The sequence below is a fragment of the Chaetodon auriga genome, chromosome 22, assembly GCF_051107435.1.
Source record: "Chaetodon auriga isolate fChaAug3 chromosome 22, fChaAug3.hap1, whole genome shotgun sequence".
Classification (NCBI taxonomy): Eukaryota; Metazoa; Chordata; class Actinopteri; order Chaetodontiformes; family Chaetodontidae; genus Chaetodon; species Chaetodon auriga.
Genome location: NC_135095.1, coordinates 8,575,736 through 8,601,808, shown reverse-complemented (window position 1 = coordinate 8,601,808; position 26,073 = coordinate 8,575,736). Strand labels below are relative to the sequence as shown.

The 26,073-nt window shown below is 44.4% G+C and overlaps 1 protein-coding gene across 4 annotated transcripts; it reads right to left on the bottom strand.

Annotated features, from left to right (window-relative positions):
- Positions 1-63: 63 nt before the first annotated feature.
- strip2 (striatin interacting protein 2) lies at positions 64-24,620 on the bottom strand. 4 transcript variants are annotated; one of them, XM_076721902.1, is made up of 22 exons: positions 24,323-24,587; positions 20,052-20,121; positions 18,414-18,488; positions 16,043-16,177; positions 15,350-15,470; positions 14,283-14,351; positions 13,445-13,551; positions 13,096-13,223; positions 12,764-12,952; positions 12,073-12,123; positions 9,149-9,381; positions 8,024-8,089; positions 7,879-7,942; positions 7,386-7,457; positions 7,170-7,244; positions 6,850-6,947; positions 6,036-6,162; positions 4,875-4,975; positions 4,526-4,592; positions 4,294-4,398; positions 3,542-3,746; positions 64-2,843 (listed from the first exon to the last, which is right to left on the bottom strand). In XM_076721902.1, the coding sequence occupies exons 1-22, from the start codon at positions 24,431-24,433 to the stop codon at positions 2,593-2,595; spliced, it is 2,520 nt and encodes an 839-aa protein (XP_076578017.1). In that variant the 5' UTR covers positions 24,434-24,587; the 3' UTR covers positions 64-2,592. The 4 variants fall into 4 exon arrangements, with proteins under 4 accessions (XP_076578017.1, XP_076578019.1, XP_076578018.1 ...); XM_076721904.1 differs by having other exon boundaries at positions 24,413-24,576; XM_076721903.1 differs by lacking the exon at positions 12,073-12,123 and having other exon boundaries at positions 24,323-24,620.
- Positions 24,621-26,073: the final 1,453 nt, after the last annotated feature.

Sequence of the window (26,073 nt, the reverse complement as noted above, 5' to 3'; positions counted from 1 at the left end):
CCCCTGAACAAATTCAGTATTGAGTATTTCTCTAGTAGACTATACAGATATGGAAACGTGTGTAACAAAAACACATTATACTGTTGTAACATCCATATAACGCTAAACACTTACAATAAAATACTGTACCGGATACAGGAAACAGCTATTTTCATTGATTGTACAATTTTCAGGTAGAAAATAACATTTTTTTGTATTGCAAACCTTCAGCTTTGACTTGAATGAAAATATGATCATGAAGGCAACAATGAAAATGGCACTCAAATTTGGCACAAGATACAAAAAAAAAACCAAAACCCATCCTGAACTTGAAATGTTACGCATGAGTTATTGTGCTGAGTGAAGATGTGCAGCCTGTGCAGTGTTTAGTGCTTCAGGTGTTACGTTAGTACAAGAGTGTGATCATAAACGTGTATTCATCTCTACAGGTAGTGAGCTAGATGATGGCAAGGAAGCTTTTAAAACCTTTTTAATATATTGTCTCCATAAACCTGAGAATCTATAAGTATACAATATTATATATTTTTTTTAGATTTCACCTTCCTGAAGAAGAAAAATAAATTCCTTGTAATGCAGAACACTGTGAGAGGAAAAAGTACACTTCTAATTGTGCTGGAAACATCATTAGACAAAATAGCCATTCAACATATCATATTTAAACGTGAACAGGTACGGTGGCCATGCACATTTGCACAGAGACTGTCAAAATGATCGTTCTGTACAAACATCACACATGACTGCTCTCGACCCCAGAGGCGAGTAGATTATCTGAACCGAGCAAGACTGATATGAGATTAAAAAACGAGACCATGCTTTTTGTTTTCTGTGCTTCAGACATTTCCAGGAAAACTTCAGAGCTCGCCGCTCTGGAGTCCCGCTCAGGTAGTCGGACGTGAAGGCCCGAATAAGGTACAGCGAAGACGAACTAGAAAAAAAAACAGCACCATTTTTGTGACAGCTGTGTTCTTCCAAGCAAGGGTGGCAAAGTGCTCACCAAGGCCTCCACCGGGGGGCTCAGCGGTTTACCTATTGTGCTGTTGCTGGGCAGACAGAGGGAGTCAGCAGGTTGAAGCAGGGGGCCGCAATTATCTAGCTTAACCTTTAACAGAATTCCCATCACTCTGATCACTGCTGAGGGTCTATTAGCCCCAGATGGTTCCACAGAAAAGCCGACGGGGTGGTTAACAGAGACGTACATCAGCAAAACAACGGGTTAGTTTTATTCTGAAATTCTTTTCAGCAGCACTTGTAGGTGTTTTCCCCACAACGGCCACAAGGGGCAACAATGAGCCCACTCTACAGTCAGAGGAAACTTTGACAAGTGGCACGAAAAGAGATTTATGCTTTCTGGGAAGGATTTCAAACCATATTTTAGGTATTGACAGAAAAAAGACTTAAATTAAAACTTAACCGGCTGATCTGGTAACTGAACATCTGGTTAACCACCTCACCTGTTTCCATGGAGCCATAATGGGACTTCAAGGTTCTGTATGTGAACATGAACAAATCCTGTAATGACATCAGTGATTTACAGATTTGGAAGATACCTTGAATAGCAAAGATTCATGTTCTATTACTTTCTACTTCTACAAGTGAACAAACAGGATACATTTCCTCCAGATTATTATTGTTTCTCACTACAAACCATCTTCTCCACATTTGTCCATTTTCATTTTTTTTTCCTTTCTGCACACACATTCTTTTTACACTCACAAACAAACCCATACCCATACTTACAGCTGGTATATTTCTTTTTTGGTGACATATTACATGAGATCATGAAGCCATATGTATGAATGGCTCCCACTTCTACATTTGGACTATCAAAAATGACCCTGTGGTTTGCTTCCAGAAGGCCTTTTTTTCCAGGAAATACATTAAAAAAAACCTTTCAAATCCATCACTGACAAACTACAACCCGATACCGACAGCAGGCTTTGTGTTAAAATAATTAAAAAAAACATACACTTGTTAGAAATCATTGAAATTTACATCTTCGTTCAAAAAAATAATCGTAAAATCTTAAACCCACACGCATTGATACAAATAAATAGGAAAACATCACTAAGGACTCGAAAAAGCACCAACATTTTAAAAAGGAGGACATAGAAATTGACAAAGTGGTGAAGATGCTTTTGTCACGTGACACGGGAGGGGGGCAGTTTAACTGGCAAAAACAGTCTCCTGCTACAGCGGTTTCTTCTAAACTGCTACCTCTGGTCCTGCCTGTTCAGTCCTTGTGCGTTCACAGTAGTCATAGGCACATCTTAGCGTCAAGTGTGTGTGTGTGTGAGTGTGTGTGTGTGTGCGCCATCTATTTTTGGGCGAGCTCACAGTAGGAAGCTCCATTTCTCGTCCAATTTGCTCCATTTCACCCTTCATCTTCCATCTTCTTCTATTACCGGACAGGCAGAGGCTCCTCCATCTCCAGCTCCTTCATCTTCACCCTCCCCCCATCGCTCCATCACTGATGCACCGTTTCCTCCTCCTCTCCTCAGGCTCCTTTTTTGCACTACTAACACACCCTAAAACTACTCCGACAGGCTCGTATGTGATCTCTCCACCGCCCCCAACGTTCTCCCTCCCCCTCCGTCACGGATTCTGCAGCAGCCCCTCCCACTGGATGGGCTGGGAGAAGACCTCTCTCTCCAGCCACATCTCGTAGCTGTAGTGGAAGTCCTCAGGCAGCTCCACGCGCTGGCCCAGCACGCTCTGCAGGCAGTTGTCCACGGGCGTGAAGTCCCCGTTCTTGTTCTTGTCGTAGCGGCGGCTGTTAAACTTCTCGATGCTCTCCCGCAGGGCGCACTCCTCTGCCTGGAAGTCCCAGGGCCGCGCATCAATATCTGGGACGCGGGGACAGAGGAGAGGGTGCTTAATCGATCTCTTTTAATGAATGTTCACACACACACACACACACACACACACACACACACACACACACACACCTTTGTTTCCATTTGCTACCACTTCCCCTCCTTATTCTTTCATCTCTCTCTAACGCTCATGGTGACAGATCACTTGCTCTCCCACAAGGGATGGTGACCCTGAAAAGTCCCCCTTTTGCTGTTGCCATGGCAACACAATCCAGACTGTTCGCCGGTGACTGGTGGAGCATTGTATTACACATACATGCACACACACGTATGCATCTACCATTAATTCTATAATTTGTATTTATTAACCTGAAATGTCACGATGGGTAAATGTGTTCTTTATGCTGCAGTCTATGAATCAGCTCTGTGTGAGGGCAGAGGAGGACTGCTGGGACTAATTATCTCCAAGACCACTTCATTTATGAAGATCTGAGAGGTCAAATGAGTCCAGGAGAATGATGAATAAGTGTGTGTCAGTGTGTGTTCCGAGCACTGGAGAGGAGCCAATCTAACGTGAGTGTCTTTGACTTTTAATTAAGGCTACATCTGATAAGTTTTTGATGTGAGAATACACTTGTTTTATCACCATAAATCATCTCATCTGTACTAACTGAGATGCTGTTTGAAAAAATGCAAAAACTCAAGCACGTAATGAACAGTTGAATTACCGTTTCCGTAGGCCCAGTCGTCATTGAGCCTGTGGCGGACCTTCTGGTAGATGGCCGACATGGTCTTCATGTTGCTCTTCCTCCACTGGCGGCCCAGGTACTTGGTCTGGATCTTGAGCAGCTTGAGAACATAGAGCTGCATCATGGCCTGCTTCACCTTCAGAGCTCTCTTCAGGATAGGGGCCGACTTGAACACCACCAGCATCTGAAAAGGGGAACGAAATTGACCAGAGGAGCACATTTGAGCAAGCTGTGCATGTCTTCTACCACTGCAGGCAAAACATCCATCCATGGCTGGAATAAGACCTTATGGAAGCCTTGCTCACAGCCTGTAAAAACACCCATCCTGACAGCAAGAGACAAATCACTGACATTTGCTCTTCATATTGCCTATATTGATAATTTAACTGTTGTTGCGCAGTATCATGATGAAAATGGCCGTTCTGTGCTGATGGATGTGCACCAGCCCATAACAGGACAATTTATTTTTATATTTCCTTGGCACATCCAAGGGCCCATTGCCCTGCTGGGTCCTTCAGTGTGCACTCATATGCTGATGGGATACACAGATGGCAGATCTAGTCATGCATCCAGTTCATTAATACATTCAGTTCAGTATTAAGCATTAAACTTTAAAATAGAAATGCAAATTTTAAAAGCTTGCTGATTGAATATGATTTGTCAGATACATCGGGATGGACGGGTGTTAGAGTCAAGCCGGTGGAAAGTTCCACTCTTCCACAATTACTCACCATTGTCCTGGAGTGTTTCCACTTGGTCAGCTTGTTCAATATTCTCAGCAGATTGATACAAGAAAACAGGTTTCTCCAGCAGAACTGGTTGCTGTCTCCTGCCTCCTAAAGCAACACACACACACACACAGACCACACAAAGGTCACTATGACGCCTGGAAGGCTTCTTTCCTCGCTGACCTTCATCCAGCGAGGATCAATCAGACGTCACGTTGTCAGCGTTCCCACTCACCAGGCTCTCGGCTGTGAGCTCAGGCATCTCGTGGACCACGCAGTGGGGAAAGTCCAGCACACATATGCTGCAATGAAAACACACACGGGTATACAATAACACAGTTTTTCTTTCACACCTGAATCTGCTGTCATTGCATTGCTGCTGTGATGCCATCTGCACAACCTGCCCATAATACTTGGTTACCTGTCTTACCAGCGGGTCCTCAAACACTGAGCACATTTTTAAAGGTACAGTACAGAATACTGAAACTGGACATACAGTTTTCCTGGGTCTTGTGTGCCAAAGCAAGCTCGCCACGATTGCAGTGCTTTCTGTGAGAGGACAGAGTCAGGCAGAGGGATCCTACCTGTTTTTGGCACTGATGTAGGACATGATGTTCTGATTGAAGAACTTGAGGATGAGTGGGATACAGTTGGCAAACACCAGGTGCTGGGAGACTATCTCGAACTGCAGGGAAAGAGGAGGCGGCAGCGTTGAATAGTTAGAGAGTCTGAGTCTGGAAAACAGCATCGCCTTAAAATCTAACTCTTATGAATGTCTCTGATGATGTTACAGTTCTTCTTTTGTGGTGCTTTCTGGGTGAGATAAAGGACATTTCATGAAACCCTGCGAGGGAAACTGGGAAAAATCCATGTCTCAGAAAAGAATAGAAGGGAAAAAAAATATAATCCTGTAGCCAATAATCCTGTATCATTGATGAGTTTCCTGTGTGGGGATAAGGTCAGGGTTCAGGGGATTTTTGGTCTCATGCAGCAGCTGTACAAATCCGTCACCTCATCCAAGAAGCTTTACTATGATTAAAAACAGAAGCAATTCCCCTGCTGAATCATGAGCTCATATTTCAGTATGTTATTGACAGCGGCTGATTAAAATGTGCTATATTTTAATGTTTCTTCAATGAAGGATTTAATAAGTTTGTCCTTAAAAACGGTTCTTAAAATGCAGCTTGTGTGGTTGTCAAATAATGTACAAGTGTAATCGAGCTGACGTCCCACTGCAGCTGTTAATCTGTCTGCATGTAATCTGCTTTTGTTGCAGCAGAGGGCGCTACAACTATGAATCTACAGAGCAGCCAGAGTGTGAAGGAATGGACTGTCCCAGCAGCAGAAAATATCCCTGTGAAATACGAGTGAAGCAAATTGCAACTGATCGTAGAAATAAAGCAAAAAGAGCAGATTTTAGACCAGATGCTCGCTTTCAATCTGTTCTCTGTCTTCACTGAGACGAATAGACCGACTGTGAGAGTGACAGGCTGAGGCATGAGGTTGTGAGGTGCGAGGGGAGGGTGGAGGTCCAAAGATGGGGGTGTAGAGGAGGATGATAGGAGGAAAGTTATTGCACGCTTGACTGGATAATCAGGTGGAGGGCAGTGGAGGTAAGCACGGCGGGGGGGAGGCGCATGGACACTGTATGTGTGTGCTAGCTTAGTGCTACATTAGAGGAGAGAAAGATGATGATGTGAGGCGCCTGTGGGAGGGAGGACTGGAGGTGTTTGTGTTTGTGCAACCTGATAAACATGGTTGAGTTTGAAGTGCTTGAGGAGCAGCAGCAGCAGAGCAGAGATGGCCTTGACGATAATTTCCTTGTGACGGTTCACGTCAATTCCCAGCTTCATGCTCTGAAGGACTGTGATACTGCAGGACACACACACACACACACACACACACAAACTGTAAGGCCTTCAGGTCCAGTGATAATAATAATGCAGCTTTGTCTCAATAAAAGAAAAACATAACCATTAAGAGACAAACTGTTCACTCTGCTTTGAAAACAGTCTGACTAATGTGTTGATGATGCATCGGGGGACGTTCCAGAGAGAGGCGGCTAACTGAAACTGAGAAGTGTCCGGCATCAAAGAAAGCTTCAAAGGTAGAGATTGGAGCCATGAAAATGTCAGACGGGTTTGGGAATTTTTTTAACTTGGGTGGTTTTTATTCTGTTCTCAGCAGGAAACAGTCTGTCAGCTCTGGTTAAGTGTCAGCTAGTCTAAAACTGGGCCATACTGCAGAGCAAAAACAGCACAGAACAAGAGGATTTTCAACAGTATTCCATCAACCTAAACATGACAGGAAAAGTCCCTGCTGATGAATAGAAAGAGACGAAGTTATGTGAAAAGATTGTGCTCCTCACAGAGTTTATTTTTCCTGTTCGATCCCTTTATTGGAGCTCAACAAATAGTTGTGAATAGTGTTGACATTTGACAACATGCAAGAATATTTTATCCTCAACTGCCTGATCTAAATGAGCCTCTAGATGTCTGCAGATGCATAAAAAGCACCATTAGAATCAAATAGCCAAACTGCAGCAGTCTTTCTACTTACGGCATCTCCTCGGGGAGCACATCAGCCAAGATGTTAATGGAGTCAGTTTTGGCTTTGGACGTTGGAGCTGCAGCCAGCAGCAGCTTCAGGAGGGCAATCTGTCCCAGGAAACAACAACATATTATCCCTGGCCCTGTTTGAGGTCTCTGTTTTGTTGTGGAACAGGTAAAATGTGACTCTAAGACTGCTGGATAATGACTGTGTGCTCACATCATTAGCTGGCTACACAATTTTAAGCCAAACAGAAACACATTCAGGAGCAAAATAATGTGAATCCAGGGCCAATAACAGCAATCAGATGTGCAGGACGAGCCACTCACCACGTACTGGGAGAGGTTGGGAAGCATGCCCAGGTACAGCATCTCCGTTGGTGTCTCCTCCACCTCCTCCTCGCCCTACACACATAAAACCACTGTATACTCACAACACTCACATTTCAGGAAGTTTGACTAAATATTCACCACATCGAATATTCACTTTATTTATCCATGTAGCTTTAAACCACATCTATGTCAAGTCACGGTGACATTACTGACCAGGGTCAGTGGACACTGCTGCAGCTCCTCCTCCCGTTTGATCTGGACCTCAGCGATGGACACATATTTGTGCTGGAGATGAGAACAAATCAATATAACACAGATTTTAGACAACCCAGATTCCAAAAAGCTGGGACGTTATGCAAAATGTAACAGAATGAGTCCATGTTGTGATGTCTTTAAACAATCATGTGTTCACAAAGTGGTGAACCTCGCTCCATCCTTGCTTGTGAAATAAATAAAGGTGTTTGAAGAGTTAATTAGCATTGCTAACTGACACCCAAAGGGATATTTCTCTGTGTAAGTACACTACTCGGCTTGTTTAAACAGAAAGTATGGATTTTTAAGCGGGATGTCGATGCCAGCAAGGGAGTATTGATTGGGGAACACTGCGGCCACGATGAGCCAAATCAAAGGAAAAAGAAACTGGGCATTTGGGAAAGATGACAGAAAAAGGCCTGAGAATAAGATGCTGCATGACTTCCCCTCTCACCTGTTTAAGAGTCTTCACACTCTCATGGATGGGTCTGGGCAAGCCCACCAGGGTCTCTATGTCACTACAAAACAGTAAACATCATTACACCAACTGAAAAAAGACAATGTTCAGAATATTTTACTGTCTCAGATGAAATACCTACTTCCCCAGAGTAAAACCGATGAACTTGTTCCTACTGGTCTCAAGGAAGTGCTCGATGTCTTTCTCCCTGTACGTACACACACAAACACACACACACACACACACACACACACACACACACACACACACAGACTCCAGTCAGATTTTGGAGAGAGAGAGAACACCTGCCGCCACAATGCTGCATGTGAACCAGCAACTAAACAGCCATTTTTTCTGAGGAACACTCACATGTGTGAACACACCTACGCAAACAAGTACAAGAGCGCAGCACACTGCATTAGCTTCCTCCAATCCCATCAGTCACACTGCTGCTCTGTGTGTGTGTGTGTGTGTGTGTGTGTGTGTGTGTGTGAAGGGTTCAGAGCCTCCCACTGATTGGTAATATATCAGCCCTGTGTGTTGAATATAGGTTTTCTGATGACGAATACATGACAAACGCAGTGCTATGACGTGTTTGTGTCCTCTCTCGGATGCATTATTCATGTACCCAAAGCAGAGGCAGCACCCTGGGAAGACACACATGCTACCGCCTGGAATACACAGATGGAGAGCGTATTGCTAGATGATAGCGAGGAGAGAAAAGCGAGGGAGAGTTTTCTAATTTTGTTTTTTAACTCCTCAAATGGTGGCATAGAATCAGGGTGGGAAACTGACAGCAGCTGCCAGCCAAATGGTGTAAAGTCCTGGCTGTGGGAGGGAAGTTTCTCTACTCTAGTGGTCAAAATGGCAGGTGGCCAGCCGTCATTTGGAGGTTTTATTCAGTGGGATGAGAGCTAAGTGCTTTAAAAATCTGACATTATGAGCAAGTAAAGCAATGAGTGGCAGTATTATTTTTCATAGAAAGGTCTCACTGAAGCTGTTTTTAATGCCATTTTGGGTGCATGATCTGTGTTAACACTTCCTCCCTGAGTTTAAGGATTGCGTGTGGATATAATCAGTGTAATTTATCCTGAAGAAGAGCAGAAACAGAACTGTGAGAGGGCACTTTAAGGCACTTTTCAAACTTTGAGAACATGCACACGAGTGCAGCTTTGAATCGTTAACACTCTAAAAAGTGCAAATATTTTTTCCAGTGAATGGGTATTTATTTCAGACTGTTAAAAAAGAATAAAACGGGGCAATTAACCTGACTTTAGGGGCCCAGGGAAGGCCCTTGGGGAAGTTGACCCTTTCTGTGGGAGGTCTGAGAGGAGGTGGCGGAGGCGGTGGCTGGATGATGACGTCGCGGTCCAGGGGGTCCACCTCGCCCTCGATGCCGCTGTCTGTGTCCTCGGGGTCCTCCTCCTCGTCCCTTGCGTCGTCGTTCTTGAATGGGTCCCGCTCGTTGTAGGTGTCCAGGCTGTCCTGCTTCACCAGGGGCTGAGAGGGAGAGAGAGGACAGGCGGTCAGCTGCACTGGGAGGTCAAGAGTCACGAGACCTATAAACACACACCGAGGCGCAATTAAAACTGAGAAATACCTCAAATCCACCACGTAGTGTATATTACCTTTAAACAAGCAAACACATGCTATTCATTGTTCCAACCCTTTTCATTTTCCAAAAACAACCAAATATATCACAAAGTTGCAGGAAATGCAGATGAGATTTCCATCTGATGGAAAGGTGCAGCCATAATAAATTTACTATTTTAGCCACGCTAATGTCCTTTATTCTGAAAAGGTCAAGTTAAAGGAGACTACTGATTTCATTTTGAGTTACGGCCAATATGCAATACTGGTGTTTTCATCTACTCTGCATTATTATATTTTGCAGTGCATTATATATACAGTATCTGATACCTCCCTGCACAGTGCACACAATTGACATTCAGACTGCAGCTTTAGTCTCAGGGGACCAGATAAGGTGAGTTTGCTGCAGACAAAGCATTACAAGCTGCTGACAGAGGTGTTTCTGACAGATATTGACCTCATTGAAAATATACTGTGAGCAGCCTAACAAATAATAACCTAAAATTTCTGTTAAGGGGATAGATCAAAAGGAAGCATTAAGGTTTGCATTGTGAATGCATCCTGCAGAACTGCTTATTCTCTTTACTTGCAGAGAGTGTGATGAGAAGATTGATACCACTGTCATCAAAAATGAGGCTAAAGCCAGGAGATGGTTAGCTTCATTAGCTGAAAAAAGGTGATATCTAATTTGTTTATTCAGTACAAAAAACAAATCTAAAAGTTGTAGTTTAACACCTTTAACACGACGGCTTTCCACAGCAACCGCAAGCAACGTTTCTGATTTAACTTACCACACATCTGCGCTTCAAAAGATACAGGAAAATGCAAGCAAGGCCCAATAAGGCTAAGACTCTACATGGAGCTCTTATCTACACACAGACCCATTTCAGTTCAAGAGCGAAACACACATTCACACACACACTTCAAACAGTTTCTCCGATGAATGACCGTGGAAACAGTGCAAGCATCAGGCATGAGTCAGCGTTCTGGACATTAGTTGAGCTAGTGCAGTGGATGTATGGCGCGCCAGTGGTAGTACCAACGCCAGACTACGTGAGGAGTACAGTGAGTGTATGGTGGGAAGGAGGGCGGGAGGGAGGAAGAGGTGAAACCGTGTTGTGAGCCATTCTCTATGGAGAAGCCATTCACTGCTATGTGGGAGGTAAAGCTAGTGTTCTGCTGTCGGGGTTAGGGGACAACTGCTTTCAATGACATCCATTTAAGAGAGAGATCAGATGAAACCCAAATACAGCACCTACAGAAGAGGAAAGATCTCAAATCACCTCCTCAATGAATGCATTTTCATGACATTGACCCCTAGTCCAGAGTCTACAGTGCAAGGTGACAAACCTGGTAGCAATGTGATGGAAACTACAGGGGAGATGCTACTACAGTAATGTCTGTTGTGACTGTCTTTATGGGACAGTGGATAGTGACTGCTCCAGCACCAATGACAACAGCCAGCAAGTCAGCCCTGTCTCTCAAACCCCGCCCCCCCTGTACTGAGCAGGCAACAGTGGAGGAGGAGGAGGAGGAGGAGGAGGAGAGAGGAGGAAGAGGAGAGAGAATTAGGGTGAGGAGAAGAGAAGAGGGAGAGTATGAGGTGTTGCTGGATGTGAGGAAGGGGATGAAAATGGTGGATTAAGCAAGGGAAGGAAGGAGGAGAGGAGATTGGGAGGACAGGGAGGAAGGTGAGGAGCAGGAAGATCAAGGGAAAGAGGAGAAATATAAGGAGGAAAAGGAAGGTGGGAAGAATTAAGGGCATAAGATGGAGAAAATAGGCATGAATGGATGAGAAATTTAAATAGAAAGTATAAAAGGGGAATAAGCAGAAGTAAAGGGAAGAGAAAAATAGGAAACGAAAGGAAACGGTGAAAAAACGAAATGGAAGAAAACATGCAGGTGAGAATGATTAAATTAAAGGAACAGTTCAGCATTTTGGGAAATGCGGTCATCTGAGTTCCAAGAGAGCGTTAGATGAGGAGATCAGTACCAATCTCACGTGTGTGCAACCAGGGAAGACTTCAGGAAGTAACTGCCCTGGACAACAACTAGTTCCTGTGCCTGTAAAATCACAAACTGTTGTTTTTTTGTCCAGACCAAACAAGTTATTTTTTGTAACTTTGGACAGGGCCGCGCTAGCTGTTTCCCCCTGTTCTCAGTCTTTATGCTAAGCTAAGCTAAGCTAACTAGCTGCTTGCTGTAGCCTCATATTTAGCTTTAAGACACAAATGCAGCATCCACCTTCTCATCTAACTCTCGGCAAAAATGAAAAGATGTGTATTTCCCAACTGCTAAATAATTCCTTTAAGTATTGGAAATGAGGCAGGAGCAGGACTGCACCGAAACCACTTTGAATATTTTGATTTCTTTCATAAGACAGTAGAGATTTACTAACTTTTATTTATTAACTATTGCTTTTTCAGTTTTGGTGCATCCTCACATGATTAGATGAGGGTAAATGACAGGAGAAGAGAAGAAAAGATGAAAAGAAGTGAGAGAAAAGAAGGTGGCGGGGATCTGGGAGAGGAGTGCTAAAAGTCCAGCTCAATGCAGAGAGAAAAATGCAGAAGGAAAAAGAGGGAATTGGTGGGTAAAGACCTGCTTCTTGGGAAAGGGACTGTCTCCTTCCAAGCTATCAACAAAGGCACTCTGTGGGAACACAAGGAAGAGGGGCAATGAGACACCAGAGGGTAATTAGAGAGAGAGAGAGCCTGTCCAGTCAAAGCTCTACTAAAAACAACGGGCGTGGAATTCTCAAAGCCGTCCCAGCACCAATATCATCTGTGGCATCGCTGGCTTACGACAGTGATGTTGGCACTGAAGAACTTTTGGGAAAACCTGACCCAGCAAGAGTTAGAGGGTGAGCCACAGAGGGAATTCTATAGGATCAATTCACTACAAACAGGTGAAGCTGTTCAACAGTACAAAGGTAAATAATGGAAAAAACAGTCTGAGACACAAACACACTCCCCCATCCCCGAATGTTACTGAGGAAGATGAAGAGCTCGCACAAAACTGGCACTACCAAGTGCATTGGTCAGCGTGTGTTCTTTCTTAGCTATAAAAATACAGTGAAGACCTTAAATATGTGGCATCTGCACTCCTTGTTTTCAATGATTTCATACTAAAATGTTGCATTTACGTCCCCTTGTTTAAATGGGTGTGTGTATTTGAAGAAAGGCTCTTCTGTGTGAGGCAAACATAAAGCGTGACTGTAAAATAATACAGGTTTTATCCATGCCACACTATTAATACGCTCTGAGTGTGTTGGGGGTTGGGGCTTGTGTACCCTGCGGCTGCGGCGGCCTCTCTTCTGCTGCTGCTGCTGTTCGATGAGCTCCATGGCAGAGGCTGGAGGCGAGGCTGCCCTCATGGCCCTGACCACCTTGATGCTGTCCTCTGGCAGCGGGGGCAGGTTCAGACGCTCCCGGCCCCGCACCTTCATCTCCTGGAGCTCCTCGAAACCGCCCAACGTGAACTGCAAGATGAGAAACACAGAGATTCACAGCCTGTTGGCACAAATATGCAAAGCTCTCATTATGGCCCCATAAGCAAATTAAAAAAACGATGATGCAGGAATAGAGTTCTGTGCATTACGTGTCAGCGTGTGGTGGCGCTCACCAGTATCGTCTTCCAGAGCAGCAGTAGTACTTTCTTCATAGGGAAGTGAGGGGCGTTCATGCTGCAGAACTTGGTCACCATGGTGAAGAGGAGCAGGGCGAAGGGTTCTCCATTGTACAGAGGTGCACCTGAGGGGTCAAAGGTCAAAGCCAGTGTTTTTGGCTTGGATGCTTGAAAGCACTGTTTTTTTCAACTGTGCAAGTAAACTTACACAAAATGTGGTTAGATCAAAGGAATATACATTTCTAAAAATAGACTACTTGTTCCACTGCAACCATACATGTTTCAGCAATGGTGCCCTGTACTTGCACACACACAAACACACACACACAAACACAAACACACACACCTAGCTCATTCTTGAAGGCCTCTCTGGCTGCTCTCCACTCAGGTCTGTCGTCCTCTGTTTGAACTCGAATCGTCTCCACCATCAGGTACATGATGCTCAGCAGCACTCTGCAAGGAAAAGAAACACACAGGACTTAGCTTGACCATATGTGTGTGTGTGTATGTGTGTGTGTGTGTGTGTGTGTGTGTGTGTGTGTGTGTGTGTGTGTGTAGTAGACATTTAACTTGTACCTAAAACATTAATGGAAAAAATGATGAGTAACAAAGGGCAAGTGCAAGGAGCAGAGGATGATTTCATGCAATCTGCTTGTGAATAGAAGTATGAGAGGAAGTGATTTCTGTGCTCCGTCGGGATAATGCACCATCTATTCATAATTACCTGATGTAAGTCAGGCAGTGTTTTGTGCATTAAATGCTTTGTTCGCTCAACAAAGCCTTGCACTCTGTTTAAAATGACTATAATGCTTTTCAATTTTGGAGCAGCAATTAGGTGCAAATCTACAGCTTTAGTCTGTAATTATCTGTAAGTGTTCAACAGGGGAATGCATGTGTGTATGTGTGTGTGTGTGTTTGTGCAGAGGGGTGTTGTGTTCAAAAATCAATCCCATTAAGCAGAGGCAGAGATTGAAATGAAATGTGAGGGAAAGGGACACAGAGTACAGTTAAATTTTGCTGATTAGGTGTGCGCGCTTGCGGCCGGACGACAGAAAGGGAAGCATGAATAACACTGAGCAAGGCTGAAGACGTAAAATTCAAATATTTTTGCACGTATTCTTGCTTCTGTGAAGTGAGGAGAATGCAGAGCAGCCTGTGAGTGATGTGGTTATACTGCTTACTACCTGAGCTCTGTGCTGTCTGCAAGAGAGATGGCAGGCTTCCTCACTGCACTGCTGCACGCCTGGTTATTACTGCAGATACAAAAAACACAAGTAAGGAATTGCAGCGTTTGAGTGTTTTATTTGAAAAAGAAGAGCCGTTCTGTGCACGTATACAATCAGTTATAACATGGATGAGAATATAAATGATCATGAGGATATAATGATGCAGAGTTTTAATCTCACACGACCAGACTCTCATTTCCACTGTGGTGCCTTCGTGCTTTTTGCACAACCAGCCGTGCCTTCCAAAACACCATGTGTGCGTTTGCATGATTGGCTTGCTTACACTGCTTTGCCGTGCAGCATGGTGATAGGCCAGACTGTGCCATGATGCCTGAGAGCAGCTTATGTAACAACAAAGAAGCGCTGGATCCCAAGTGAGACCGAGACCAGCAGCAACAAAGATGAGCTGAAGGAGCCGCTGCCACACTGTGTCCTCATCGGGGGGGGTTTGAGGCGCGGATCACAGGCGGCGTCTTTTCTGTACTCCTGCATTTCAGTCTCTCTCTTAATGTCTTTCTATGCCCACAAACCTCCTCTCGCTCCTCCAACCGTGAAGAGGAGATGGAGGATTTGGGAGGGAACAAACAAGTGGACGTGCTGAGGGACCGGAGCTTCAAACATGGCAGGAAACTGAGAGAATTTTGAGGTTGTAAGCGAGAAAGAAATATCGGCTCTTTGAGGACTTGAACCTGTGACTTTTCAGTTAATACGACAACCATTAGCCCACCCTGCTGCCTATGAAAGACCTCCAGATTTCAAAGATAAAGATTTCCTTTATCTGACAAACACGGCCCCCTCCCTTCCTGTATTGCCGCAGGCCCTCGCTCAAGGGGGAAGCAAACTCTAAAAAGATGTGAGGACTGTTTTGCAGGTCTCTGAGGGCTCAACTGCACGGTCTATTTCAATGGCGTTGCTTGCCCTTCATGTCACTTTCTCTTACTCTCTATTGTAAACATGAGCAGCAGGTCTGTCATCTCACCGCAGAAATCCAAGGTGAAAGGGCACATTCGGTGTGTTCCACTCACTCTATCTCCATGCTCAGCAGCTCCAGCAGTGCCGTGAAGATGCCCATGTCGTAGAGCAGAAAGACATTGTGTCTGGACCAGTGGAGCACATCCACCTCTGTGTCACACTCATCGAACACTCCTGCAGAAAAAGGCACGAGGGGTGTTTTGTTAGATTGTTTTCAATGTGTTATATGTGTTAGTAATGCACATTATGTTTTGTCTGTTTGGTTTGTATTACTTGTGCATCATATTATATGTGAAAGGTGTGCTATTCCTCACAAAAGCATACTTTAGCTAATATAATTTCACATTAGTGCCACTGTATGTTGTACCGACAAGTACATTAGGAGCAAGGACGGCCTATTACCGTGTGTGTATTCACACCTTCTGAGAAAGGCTGTATCTGATGACCTTCAGAGGTAAATAAAAAGTATGTGGTCACAGACTGCTACAATCTCACAGTGCGTGGGTTTTACACACAAAAGACACAGTGACATGTCACTGCAGAAAGCACAGGTGCAAATAATTAGATTAATGATGGCTGAATTCCTTTTACTTCTGGTATTGTGCATGCTGGCTCACTGTCACGGCTAACAAAAGAACGTGAATAGACGGGAGCCATCATTAATTATATAAGTAACACCGATGCTTTTTCCTTTTTCTGCATTGAATAAGGTCTACTGCTGGTTTTAATGTGCTGGGCCTACGCACCCTGAGCCAGGTAGAGGATGGCCCGGGCCACCTTCAGCCTCTTGTCTCTGTCCGTCACCTCCAGCGCATCCAGCAGCCTCATCACATACGCCCTCTGCTCCTCCGCCGTCAGCTCGATCCACCTCCTGCCTCGAGCTGCGGGAAGGACACGACAACACACATGTTCCTCCTCTGCCTCAGACAAGTCAGTCTCAGCCTCGATAATATGTGTCCACATTAAGCGTTGGCCATTTTTTCATTATTAAAAGATGACGGGAAACATGAGGAGAGAGAGAGAAAGGTTCAAATGCTCATACGGTTTAGTTAAAGTGACTGATGGGCAGTTATGGCTTTCTGTAGCTATCATGCTTGTTAGCTTACTGTATTGTCAGACTTGTTTGCTGACTGTACTTATCATACTCATTATCTTTTCTGTTAGTCACTGAACTCGTTATCTTCTTGTTTAAATACTTTATTTACACCAAAGTGTATCATGTACTGTAATGTTCTCCAGAGCAACACCGCAATACATAAAGTAAACTTTCCGAGCTGACTTCAAGTCTACATCTTCTGCAGATTAGGGATCCGTTACATGAAGTCATTCGGGGTATAGCCTCTTTTCTGAGAAGTGCTCTTATGCTACAATCTTTCACAGTGTTCACAGCAATCTCGTTACAGTGTGTGTTTAAATATAGACACTGACTTCTGCTTTGATCTGTCACCAGATTTTAAAACTATCCTCAGGCCCGCCGCATCAGCTCTGGAAATAGCTGAAAGCTACGTTGAAGCATACAGAGTAGTAATTAACGGAGTCACAGTTTATGTATATACAATAAAGCAATACTATTAAGACTAGCATAAACTGAGTCTGACCTAAAGCAGATCTCAAACTACCACGTAAAATACAACACTAAAAGAAATGTACGCCTTTCTTGGCAAGGACTCAAGCCTATTTTTCCCATAGTGTTAAGTCCTCTATTCTTAGACTCTCCACCTGATTATGCAGACAGTATTAGGCATTAAGAAGCATAACATCATAATGATCAGCAGAGCTTAGATCTTCTTCTACTTAAGAGTCTCTGACTTGCACCGTCTACTCGAGCACTGTCCTCAAAAACTGTGCTTTTCTTCGGCGAAGATCTTAAATTACATGTGCCGTGATAATCACAGTGATTAGGGTTGGGAATTTATGGGTGATGGTGGAAAAACACTGATGAGCAAACTGTCAGTGGCCCTGACAGACGCACAAACAAAGAGCACAAGTCAAACAGGAAACCATCTTCTCAGCTAACATACATTGCTTACTGAACACACACACATACACACACGCTAATGAGAGAACTGTGATGCAGAGAGGCAGCTCTGTGCTCTATCTCTGTAAAACAGCAGCCAAAGAGGCTCTCATCTAATCCTGCTATTCATTACCACTCATCCTGAAGAGGAGGTGACAGATAAAGAGGTCGAAGCTCGCCTCCCTCTTTTCTCTATCGTGTGTGCCACAGTCACTTGAGATCTTTACGGCGTCTTGCAACCAAATGCACTAAATAACGGAAAATTGCACCAAATTCCACACAAGACGAGGCGTGATTAAGAATATCAGGTGTACAAACGTTGTATTTACACATGACCTCTTGTCAGACTGACGATAATTCATGTTGGAAAAGCCGCCTTGTTCTTGGAAACCAAACATTAATCACATGAACAGGATCAGGCCCTCCCATCTGTATCTGTGGGGATATTCATTCTTTGAACAGCTTAAAAGAGCAGAGCTTTGATCACCCTCACCTCACACAGGTCGGATTAAAAAAAAAAAAACACAGCAGAACTCTGCAGAGCAGCGCTGGCTCGTGTTGCACTGAGCTGAACTGAGTTTTAAGGCAGCCACTGTAGCGTGAATACGCCTTCAATTTATCCATTTAGTCCTCTCACTTTCAAATTACCTTCAGCACACATTTTATCGTGTTTGTACTGCATCACGAACATTTTGTTTTGTTAACCTTCGCCATCTCGCTCATGGATGCTGTTATCAAGCGCTAAACTGGAGCCAGCGGGGACATTCAGAGCTGCACAAAAGGATCTGTCAGTCAACAGCAGTTGCACCATTGAAGGAGCCATCAAGGTCTGTGCGATAAACAGTAGCAACACAAGGCAGCAGCTCCAGTCCACTGGCTGTGAGCTCCTTTGTGCTTTCTTGTGACCCCATGTTGCGTCTCAAACACGGTACGTGCAGCTCAGTTTCACCTCTCTCCACCTGTGAGCCACTGGCATCCTGCAGGTAATCTAAACACACTGAGAGACGTTCAAAAAGCTTATCCACAACCATTTAATAAACCCTACAATTTCCCTCCCTATCACACACACACACACACACACACACACACACACACAGTACCATGGCTCCTGAAGTCCTCCTCAAAGTAGTCTCTGTTCAGGGCAAACTCTGGCTCCTCTGTGTAACTGTAGAGCTCTGTGGACAGAAGCGCAACAGAATTAGAGCTGAAATGAGAAGTGGACCGAAAATTAGTCAGCAACTATTTTGCGAACCCATTAATCAATGAAGACACTGGTTGCAGCTTCCTCTGTATGAGGATTTGCTGGTTTCTTGGTATTTTCGCAATTCTCTGATGTTTTATAGGTCAAACAAATGAATTAATAAAAAAAATGGGGACAGGTAAACTGCACTACCCGACAAAAACAAAGCAGACAAACTTCAGTCTCCTCATCTGCTTCACGCACAGTCTAACGATTCGTCACGTTGCCTTGCGTCTCCTCCTGTTCTGAGAGCAGTTGTCATCCCTCGACCCCGAGGAGCTGTCGCTGGGACTGTCTGTCTGTTTGTGCTTGTTTGCCAATGTGACTAACACTCTTGGCAAATCAGCTGCTGCTTGCCGTCTACCCAGAGGGCCATCGTTTTGACTTTTAATCAATGCTCTTAAACAGCGTTTCCCTGCACGTCACCTTGATCTGGGAACAAAAGTTGGTGTTGGAGAGGAATCTTATATACACACTTGAAATAAATTTAAAGTACAATCAGAAAACAACCTATTAGCATTGTTGAATTCTGTCTTTTATGCATCTTTTGGCATTCATAAACTAAGCTGCAGGTCATACATGAGCTGTTACAAGATACACAGATCCTGGAACAATTCAGACAGTTTTGAATGTATAATCACAGGGTTTATGATTACTCAGAACATTACTCACCCAATGTGTCCTGTGCCTGGAAAACATGTCAGGACCACAAGATTTTGTTCTGTGCCTTCAGCAGAATGTCAACTTATTCTTGTTTTAATGAACAATGCTGTAACATAAAACAGCTGAACCCGAGGAACGCAGATGAATTATTTTCCCAATCAATAGCACATTGTAGTCTGTATGCTAAGTAGAACCAGAGGTACGACTGCAGGGATTCTGGGGGTGAAATCTTGTGTCACACATAACAACCATTCATAATTTTAGCTGCAAGTTTGACATGAAGCAAGGATTGGACAAAAGCTACTGAAAGCACAAAAAGAACAGAGTTGTGTGCAAACCAGGTTTACCAGCATCTCTGTGAGCCTGTATGGAAGCACAGCTGTGCTTTTAGCTACATGCTAACGCCAGCATCCTCACAAAAACAGTGCTTACATGCTGATGCTACAATGCTTGATGTAGCATCAACTATGTTAAAGTTTAATTTCGCATGTTAGCATGCAAACATTTGCTAGGGTTAGGGTTAGGCTGATGGGATTGCCATTAGCTATGCAGATATTTGGTCATACATTGAAATATCGGGCGCTACAGAAAAAAGCCAGGGGAGCGTCAAAGTCATTAAAATTCATCTTCTGGGTTTTTTTTTTATGAAATTTATCTCTATAAATGTATTATCATACCAGCTTAGTGCATCAACTGCATTTAATTAAAATCATGTCAGTCTAAAAAAGAGTAAGTGCACTGAATGCAGCACGACTGTAATTATCAGGGACGTAAAGGTTTATTTTCTACTCATTTTGCAGTAAATTGTGGCGCTCTTGCGAGTTTAGTCGCTTACCTGAAAGCTCAGCAGTCAGTGTGTCTGTGTCTCCATACTCAAACTCCAGGTTGGGAGACTCCATGGAGCTCTGTGAAGAACAAAACACACATGAGGCTACACATCACAATATGAACACAGCTGATCACAGATGTCCTGATGCCCACATGCAAACAGACACTCAAACATACTGGAGGCTATTCACATTTCTGCAACACCTACCCCTACTCTGTACTCCATTTACGGTCACGCACGTGCACACTCCACACACCACCCACGCACACACCTCAGGCTCGTTCACAGTTTTTCCTCATCATGTGTATTTTATGAGTTTTGATTGGATGCTCAGTCTCCAGGCAGCATTGATTAATCATTTACATTTTGGCTCTCCGATCCTCTAATTCAGAGCTGCTCACAATTCCAGACGGGCACACGCACACAACGACTGCTTTGATCAACCTGACTGAACAGTTAACGGGTAACAAAGCAGCCCATCCGGATGCTCGGGTGGAGCAATAAACTGAAGTGAGGAAAAAAGAGGGGAACAACGCGGGCTTTGGTTCACAGCAGATTAGCTGCCATATCCACATCCACATAAATCCGAGGGTCTCTCCTGGCTCTGACTTTAGCTTCACCCCGTGATTAGCACGTGCCTGCTGTACAGACTGCACACGTTAAGTTTCTATGAACACACTCACTGCCTACATGAAATCCTTCAAACTTATGTCCAAAATATCACCTCCTCATGAAAAAAGACAAAAAGGTGCATTAAGCTTGATGATAAAGTGGCATTTGATGGATTCCTCTAAACCCAGTGAGAAGCATGTGATCCACATTCACCTGCAAACACACATTTAGTACGAGACATGCTCACACAGTGGCTCAGATCGGCGTTGAAACAGTACATACAGCCACAACGTCAGTAAGACTGCACAGCGAAAAGGCCTTCAGGTTGGAAAAGCATCTTGGTGACGGTCTGTATTTCTGGACTAACAGTCTGGGAAACATTTCAATTACTGCTCAGCTTAGTGGTCACGGGTTTATGTATGATTACATTATCCTGATATGTAAAGTGAAACATGGCCATGATCACCACATGACTGATGACTGAGAGATTCTTGGTGTTTAGGGATAGCAATGGACAGCACTTTGATCCCAAACGACATACTAACAGCCATTGGCTGGGCTGCCATGAAATCCTGCAGACATTGACCTACTGACTCATGACCATAAGCTCATGGCATTCCCATCAGCCCCGGCTGTACTGTGTGTTCAATGCTAAGTAGCAAATGTTAACATGCTATCACGCCAAACTAAGATGAGGTGAATATGGTAAACATTATACCTGCTGAGCGTGTTCGCATTGTCACTGTGAGCACGCTGACATTAGCGTTTAGCTGAAAGCACTGCAGACAAGCTCAAACAGGCAGAACACAAGAAGTTACAATAAGACACAGATAGTCTACAAGGTCACAGCTTATCAGGGAGGTGAACGGTTCAGGCTTGACAATAGCATACAGTTTCATGATCTAGATTTGAACATTGTAGTTTTTATCTCTTTATCTGTCAGGTGGGGGATGTGGACCAATGAAATTTCCCTCCAGCGATGATTAGAGACTAATTTTAAGTTAATGAGAATGAAAACTAACCCTCCTGGTAGCACTGGAAGTCTCCGAGCTGCGAGTGTTAGATGTGTTTAACCCTGTGAAAACTGCCCCAGGGCCAGGACTGTAAATAAAGACGTGTTCTGAGTCAGCCTGGTTTGCTGCGTGCCGTCATGTAACCGTCTCCTATAAATACCTGCCGCATCCAAGTCAGCGTGAACTGGAAAATACGGGACGTCAGCCGGCCGATTTGTTTATGACACCGAGCCAGAGCAATGAGATTTGATGTCACTGCTACACTTGGAAAGCAGGAAATGAGATCCACTGGGGAGCACGGATGATTCAACAAAATTACCCACAACGATGTGACCGGTTGCTGCCTCACTTTCCCTTTTACAATCTGCAAGAAGCTCTGAGAATCACCGTGAGATTAAACTCGCTGTAAATCTTTTCATAGTGTGCAATCAAGGCCAAGTTCGGGTCAGTGATGTGAAGCTTTAAGAGCAAACTCCATTAAAACGCCCACTTTCATCAGGTGACCTGCCTGTGCCTTCCTAGGAGGACCGACCTGAGATAAACAGTAGCTGTTACAGGCTTGTTGTGTGATATCATCTGTGCTGCAGGCGGACACTCCAACAGAAGCATTCATCCACTGCTGCCACAGCGCGGCCGCGTCCCATTCATCGCGAAGAAACTGTTCAACCAGCAGCTTAATGACATATGAGGGTGCAACTTTTTCTATTGATTGATCAGCCACTTATTCTATCAATCAATCAACTTGTCCTCAGATTGCCTGTTTTGTCCAACCACCAGACCACAACCCAAAGATAATCAATTTGCAACTTGCATGTGAGAAGCCCGCACCAGACAACATTTTGCTTGATAAATGCCTTGAACATGATCACACGGTAATTAAAGTTGTTGTCAGTTACTTTTAGGTTAATTGATTGATTGAACGAGCTGCCTCCGCCGCCACCCATCTGGTGTAAGAGCCCGCTGGCGCTCAGGGACTGAAAATGAAGCGGCCTCTCTTTCCAAACCCCTCTGAGATGTTTCTTTAATCCCTGTGAGCATCAACAGAGACAACCCTGCCTCTCCCCCTCTCTGCTGCATCTCTCTCCTCCTTCATTTTCTCACCCAGTCTCCCTCTCCATCACTCCCTCCAGTCTCCCCCCTCTGCCGCCAGCTGATAACGAAAGCCGTCCTCGCTCCGAGCCAGCGCCGCTTCTGTGCTCCCACACTCTGCAGCACATCGGTGTGCAAATACTGGGCACGGTGTCAAGGCAGGCCACCCCCGCTCCTACCAACATATGCCACATAGACAAGAGATGGCTGCTCTGCCCAGCGCCAACGACGGGCAATTTACATACATGGATGAATCACATTTGAGGTTAACTCAACAGACAGACCAGTTTTCGAGCAGTGGCCAGGGAGCATCAACATCAACACATGGCGCTGACGTTAAGTGCTTTCATCTCATTCCACCCCACCCCCCCACCCCCCCTGCAAGCATAAACAACCCAGAATCCAACGGCCGTGAGATGAACATGCTCCAATTCCCTCAAAAACCATTTAATGTGCCCAGACAAAAAACACACCCATGTCAAGGGTGCTGTGGACTGGATTTTGTCCTGGAGGTCAGCTTTGACTGCTTAACTTCTGCACTGTGTCTGGGGCTGAGCAAGGCAGGGATGAACACCCATCTTCTAATTTTTTCATGAGGGGGTGAATTATAGCTACACGACACTGAGAGAAGCGTCGTCTGACTGAACACAGAAAAGCAGAGGACACTCACTGCTTCGACTGGATCTATGGATCTCAGCCTCTTTGATTGGATAAAAGGAAATCAATCAATCGAGCATTTTCTCAATAAACTGTCTGGAAGCCAAAAATGCCCCAAATGAGCCCGTCCGAGAGGCTAAAACCAGCAAGTATTTGACATTTTGACTGCTGCTCTCATAAAATGAGTGGGCTCTGAGAGATTAGGGCATTTTTCCCTATTCTCCATCATGGTACAGACAAAATGATTAAGGGGTGGATCTGGAGAACTGCAGATGAATCAGTAATGAAAAGAATAGTTAGTTGCTGATATAATTCAAGCATGCTGTTAAAAACATATGCTTAAGTGCAGGGCTGCAGCTTGATTTTGCCTTTGTGAAGACTTTACCTGCCCAAGTCTGCTATTGATAAGATACAAGATGAATTAGTTTAAAATCAGCAGACTACTAAATTAAATGTTAGTCAAATAACTGAAGGACACAAGCCAATGTCGATTATGAATGACTGAATGAATCCACAACCCCAGTGTTAACTGACCATAATACTGGGACATGTGTGGTGGTGGTGGTGTGGTCCTGACAGCAGCAGTCACATTTCACCACCTGCATTTCACCACTGTAGGATTACTGCTGGGTTATTTATAGGAGCCGGTTGCCAAAATAACCCCTCGGTGTCTGCCTGCCTGCCTGCCTGCCTGCCTGTCTGCATGCATGCACGCTTTCCAGCCAAGACAGCGACGGACTGCATGGGAAGGACACTGAGCTGGTCTGAAAGCTCCCCGGCAACAACACACACACACACACACACACACACACACACACACACACACACACACACACACAAACTCCAGTGCGCTCCTGGGTCACAAGCTGTGGTAGCCGACTGTACACAAACACCTCTCCGATTTACCTCCGACTCCTTCTGCGGATCCTTGAACACATCTTTTCCTTTCGGCCTCTGTCTGTCGCCGTTATCGTTAAGGTTATTAATGATAGGTACCTCCATGTCCTCCGCCTGCATCTTTCTCTTTCGGTCGGCTCACTTCCTCCGCCGCGGGTAGCACATACCGGTCCGGTGGAGAGCTGAGACTGCACCGCACCAGGAGGAGCACCGGCTCCGGAGCCCAAGTTGAAGATCTCCTCCTCCTCCTCCTCCTGCTGCTGCTGCTGCTGCCGCTACTCCCCCAGTCTGTTTGGTTCGTTGTCCCTGTGCGCCCCGAGAAGGCGGGGTTAGACAGTCAGCGTGACAGCAGAGAGGACATCAAAGTAAAACGACGGGGTCAATACACTGAGGGTTGATGGTTAATGTACCAAAGGACTAATACAGTTTATATTAAAGTAAGTACTAACATTTGAAAAGCCTGACTAATGTTTCTGCAAAATAATAGCAGAATAGTGCTGTTCCTGTAACTCCCTCCTGTGTGTGAAGGCCATTTGAATGGCGGACCCCGCCACTAACACTGAAAACCACAGAATTACTAAAGTTAATGTGTATAATTGAAAAGACAATGCAGAAAACAGGCTTTTGTGTTGTCAAAATCTTAAGGATTATACCTCTAAAGTTGTCAGACAGTGCTTTCTGTATGACCCTGCTCGAGTTTTCTCAATGACTTTGACCTGGTTTGATATTGAAAATAAAATAAAAATACCATGCCATTCTCCTCAGTATAGTTACCTGTGTGAAATCTCACCAACCTCAACCCATGAACATTCAAAGCAGACAGAACTATTTCAGTCTGTCAGCTCATTGCCTTCTTGAACACACTGGGGTTTAAACATGTGACCATGTGCAGATATAAATTTCAGTCAGGGGCAATACTGAATGCAAAATTAATACATTATTTGTAAGTTAGTGTTCCAGCAAACTAAGACTACACTAACAGTGTAATAAAATAAAGTAAAATAAAACTGATGTATTTTCATGGATTAAAAAAAGTCTAAAAATTAAGATTAAAACTCGCCAACTATTAAAAAAGGTAAGAAGTTTGAAAGGTGTAACAGATATAAGTTGTTAATTGATTATTTTCTGCCTTTTTAGGCTGATTCCTAATCATTTTCTCATTGTACATTAAAGTAAAAAATGTAGATAATTGATTTTTCTATCAAAGGAAATAGGAAAAAGAGGGTAAATTAGTTTTAATTTAGGCTATCTCACGAGCTAGCCTTAACTAGCTAGACTACTGTTTGCTGATTTTTACATTTTACATGTTGTCCCCCCCCCCACAATGGCCCTTTTTTTTTTATAACAAGCTACTTTCATATGACAAAAAAGTGCAAGTTTTAACCACTAATATTCACCCACTTTGGCTGATGGATGATGTTTCCTAACAGCTGTGACAAAAAGAAGGAACATAAAGCAAGTTTTTCTCTTTCTAAAACGTCTGGCAACACAATCTGCTGCCAGGGGTCCAGATCAGTTCATGTGTGTGCATCTTAATTTGTGTGACTCCCCCACTTTAAATGTTACATGAGGGTGGAGGTGCCCCCCGTGCAGCCACTTCACCTCCCGTCACCCTCCCTTCAAGAGAAGTAAATGAATTATTGACATGTGGAGGTGGGGGTTGGAGTGTAGGTTGCCAAACGCCCCTACCGACCAGCACACGCACGCACGCACACACACACCCCTGACTGTGAAAACCACTTAAGATGACATGATTGGAT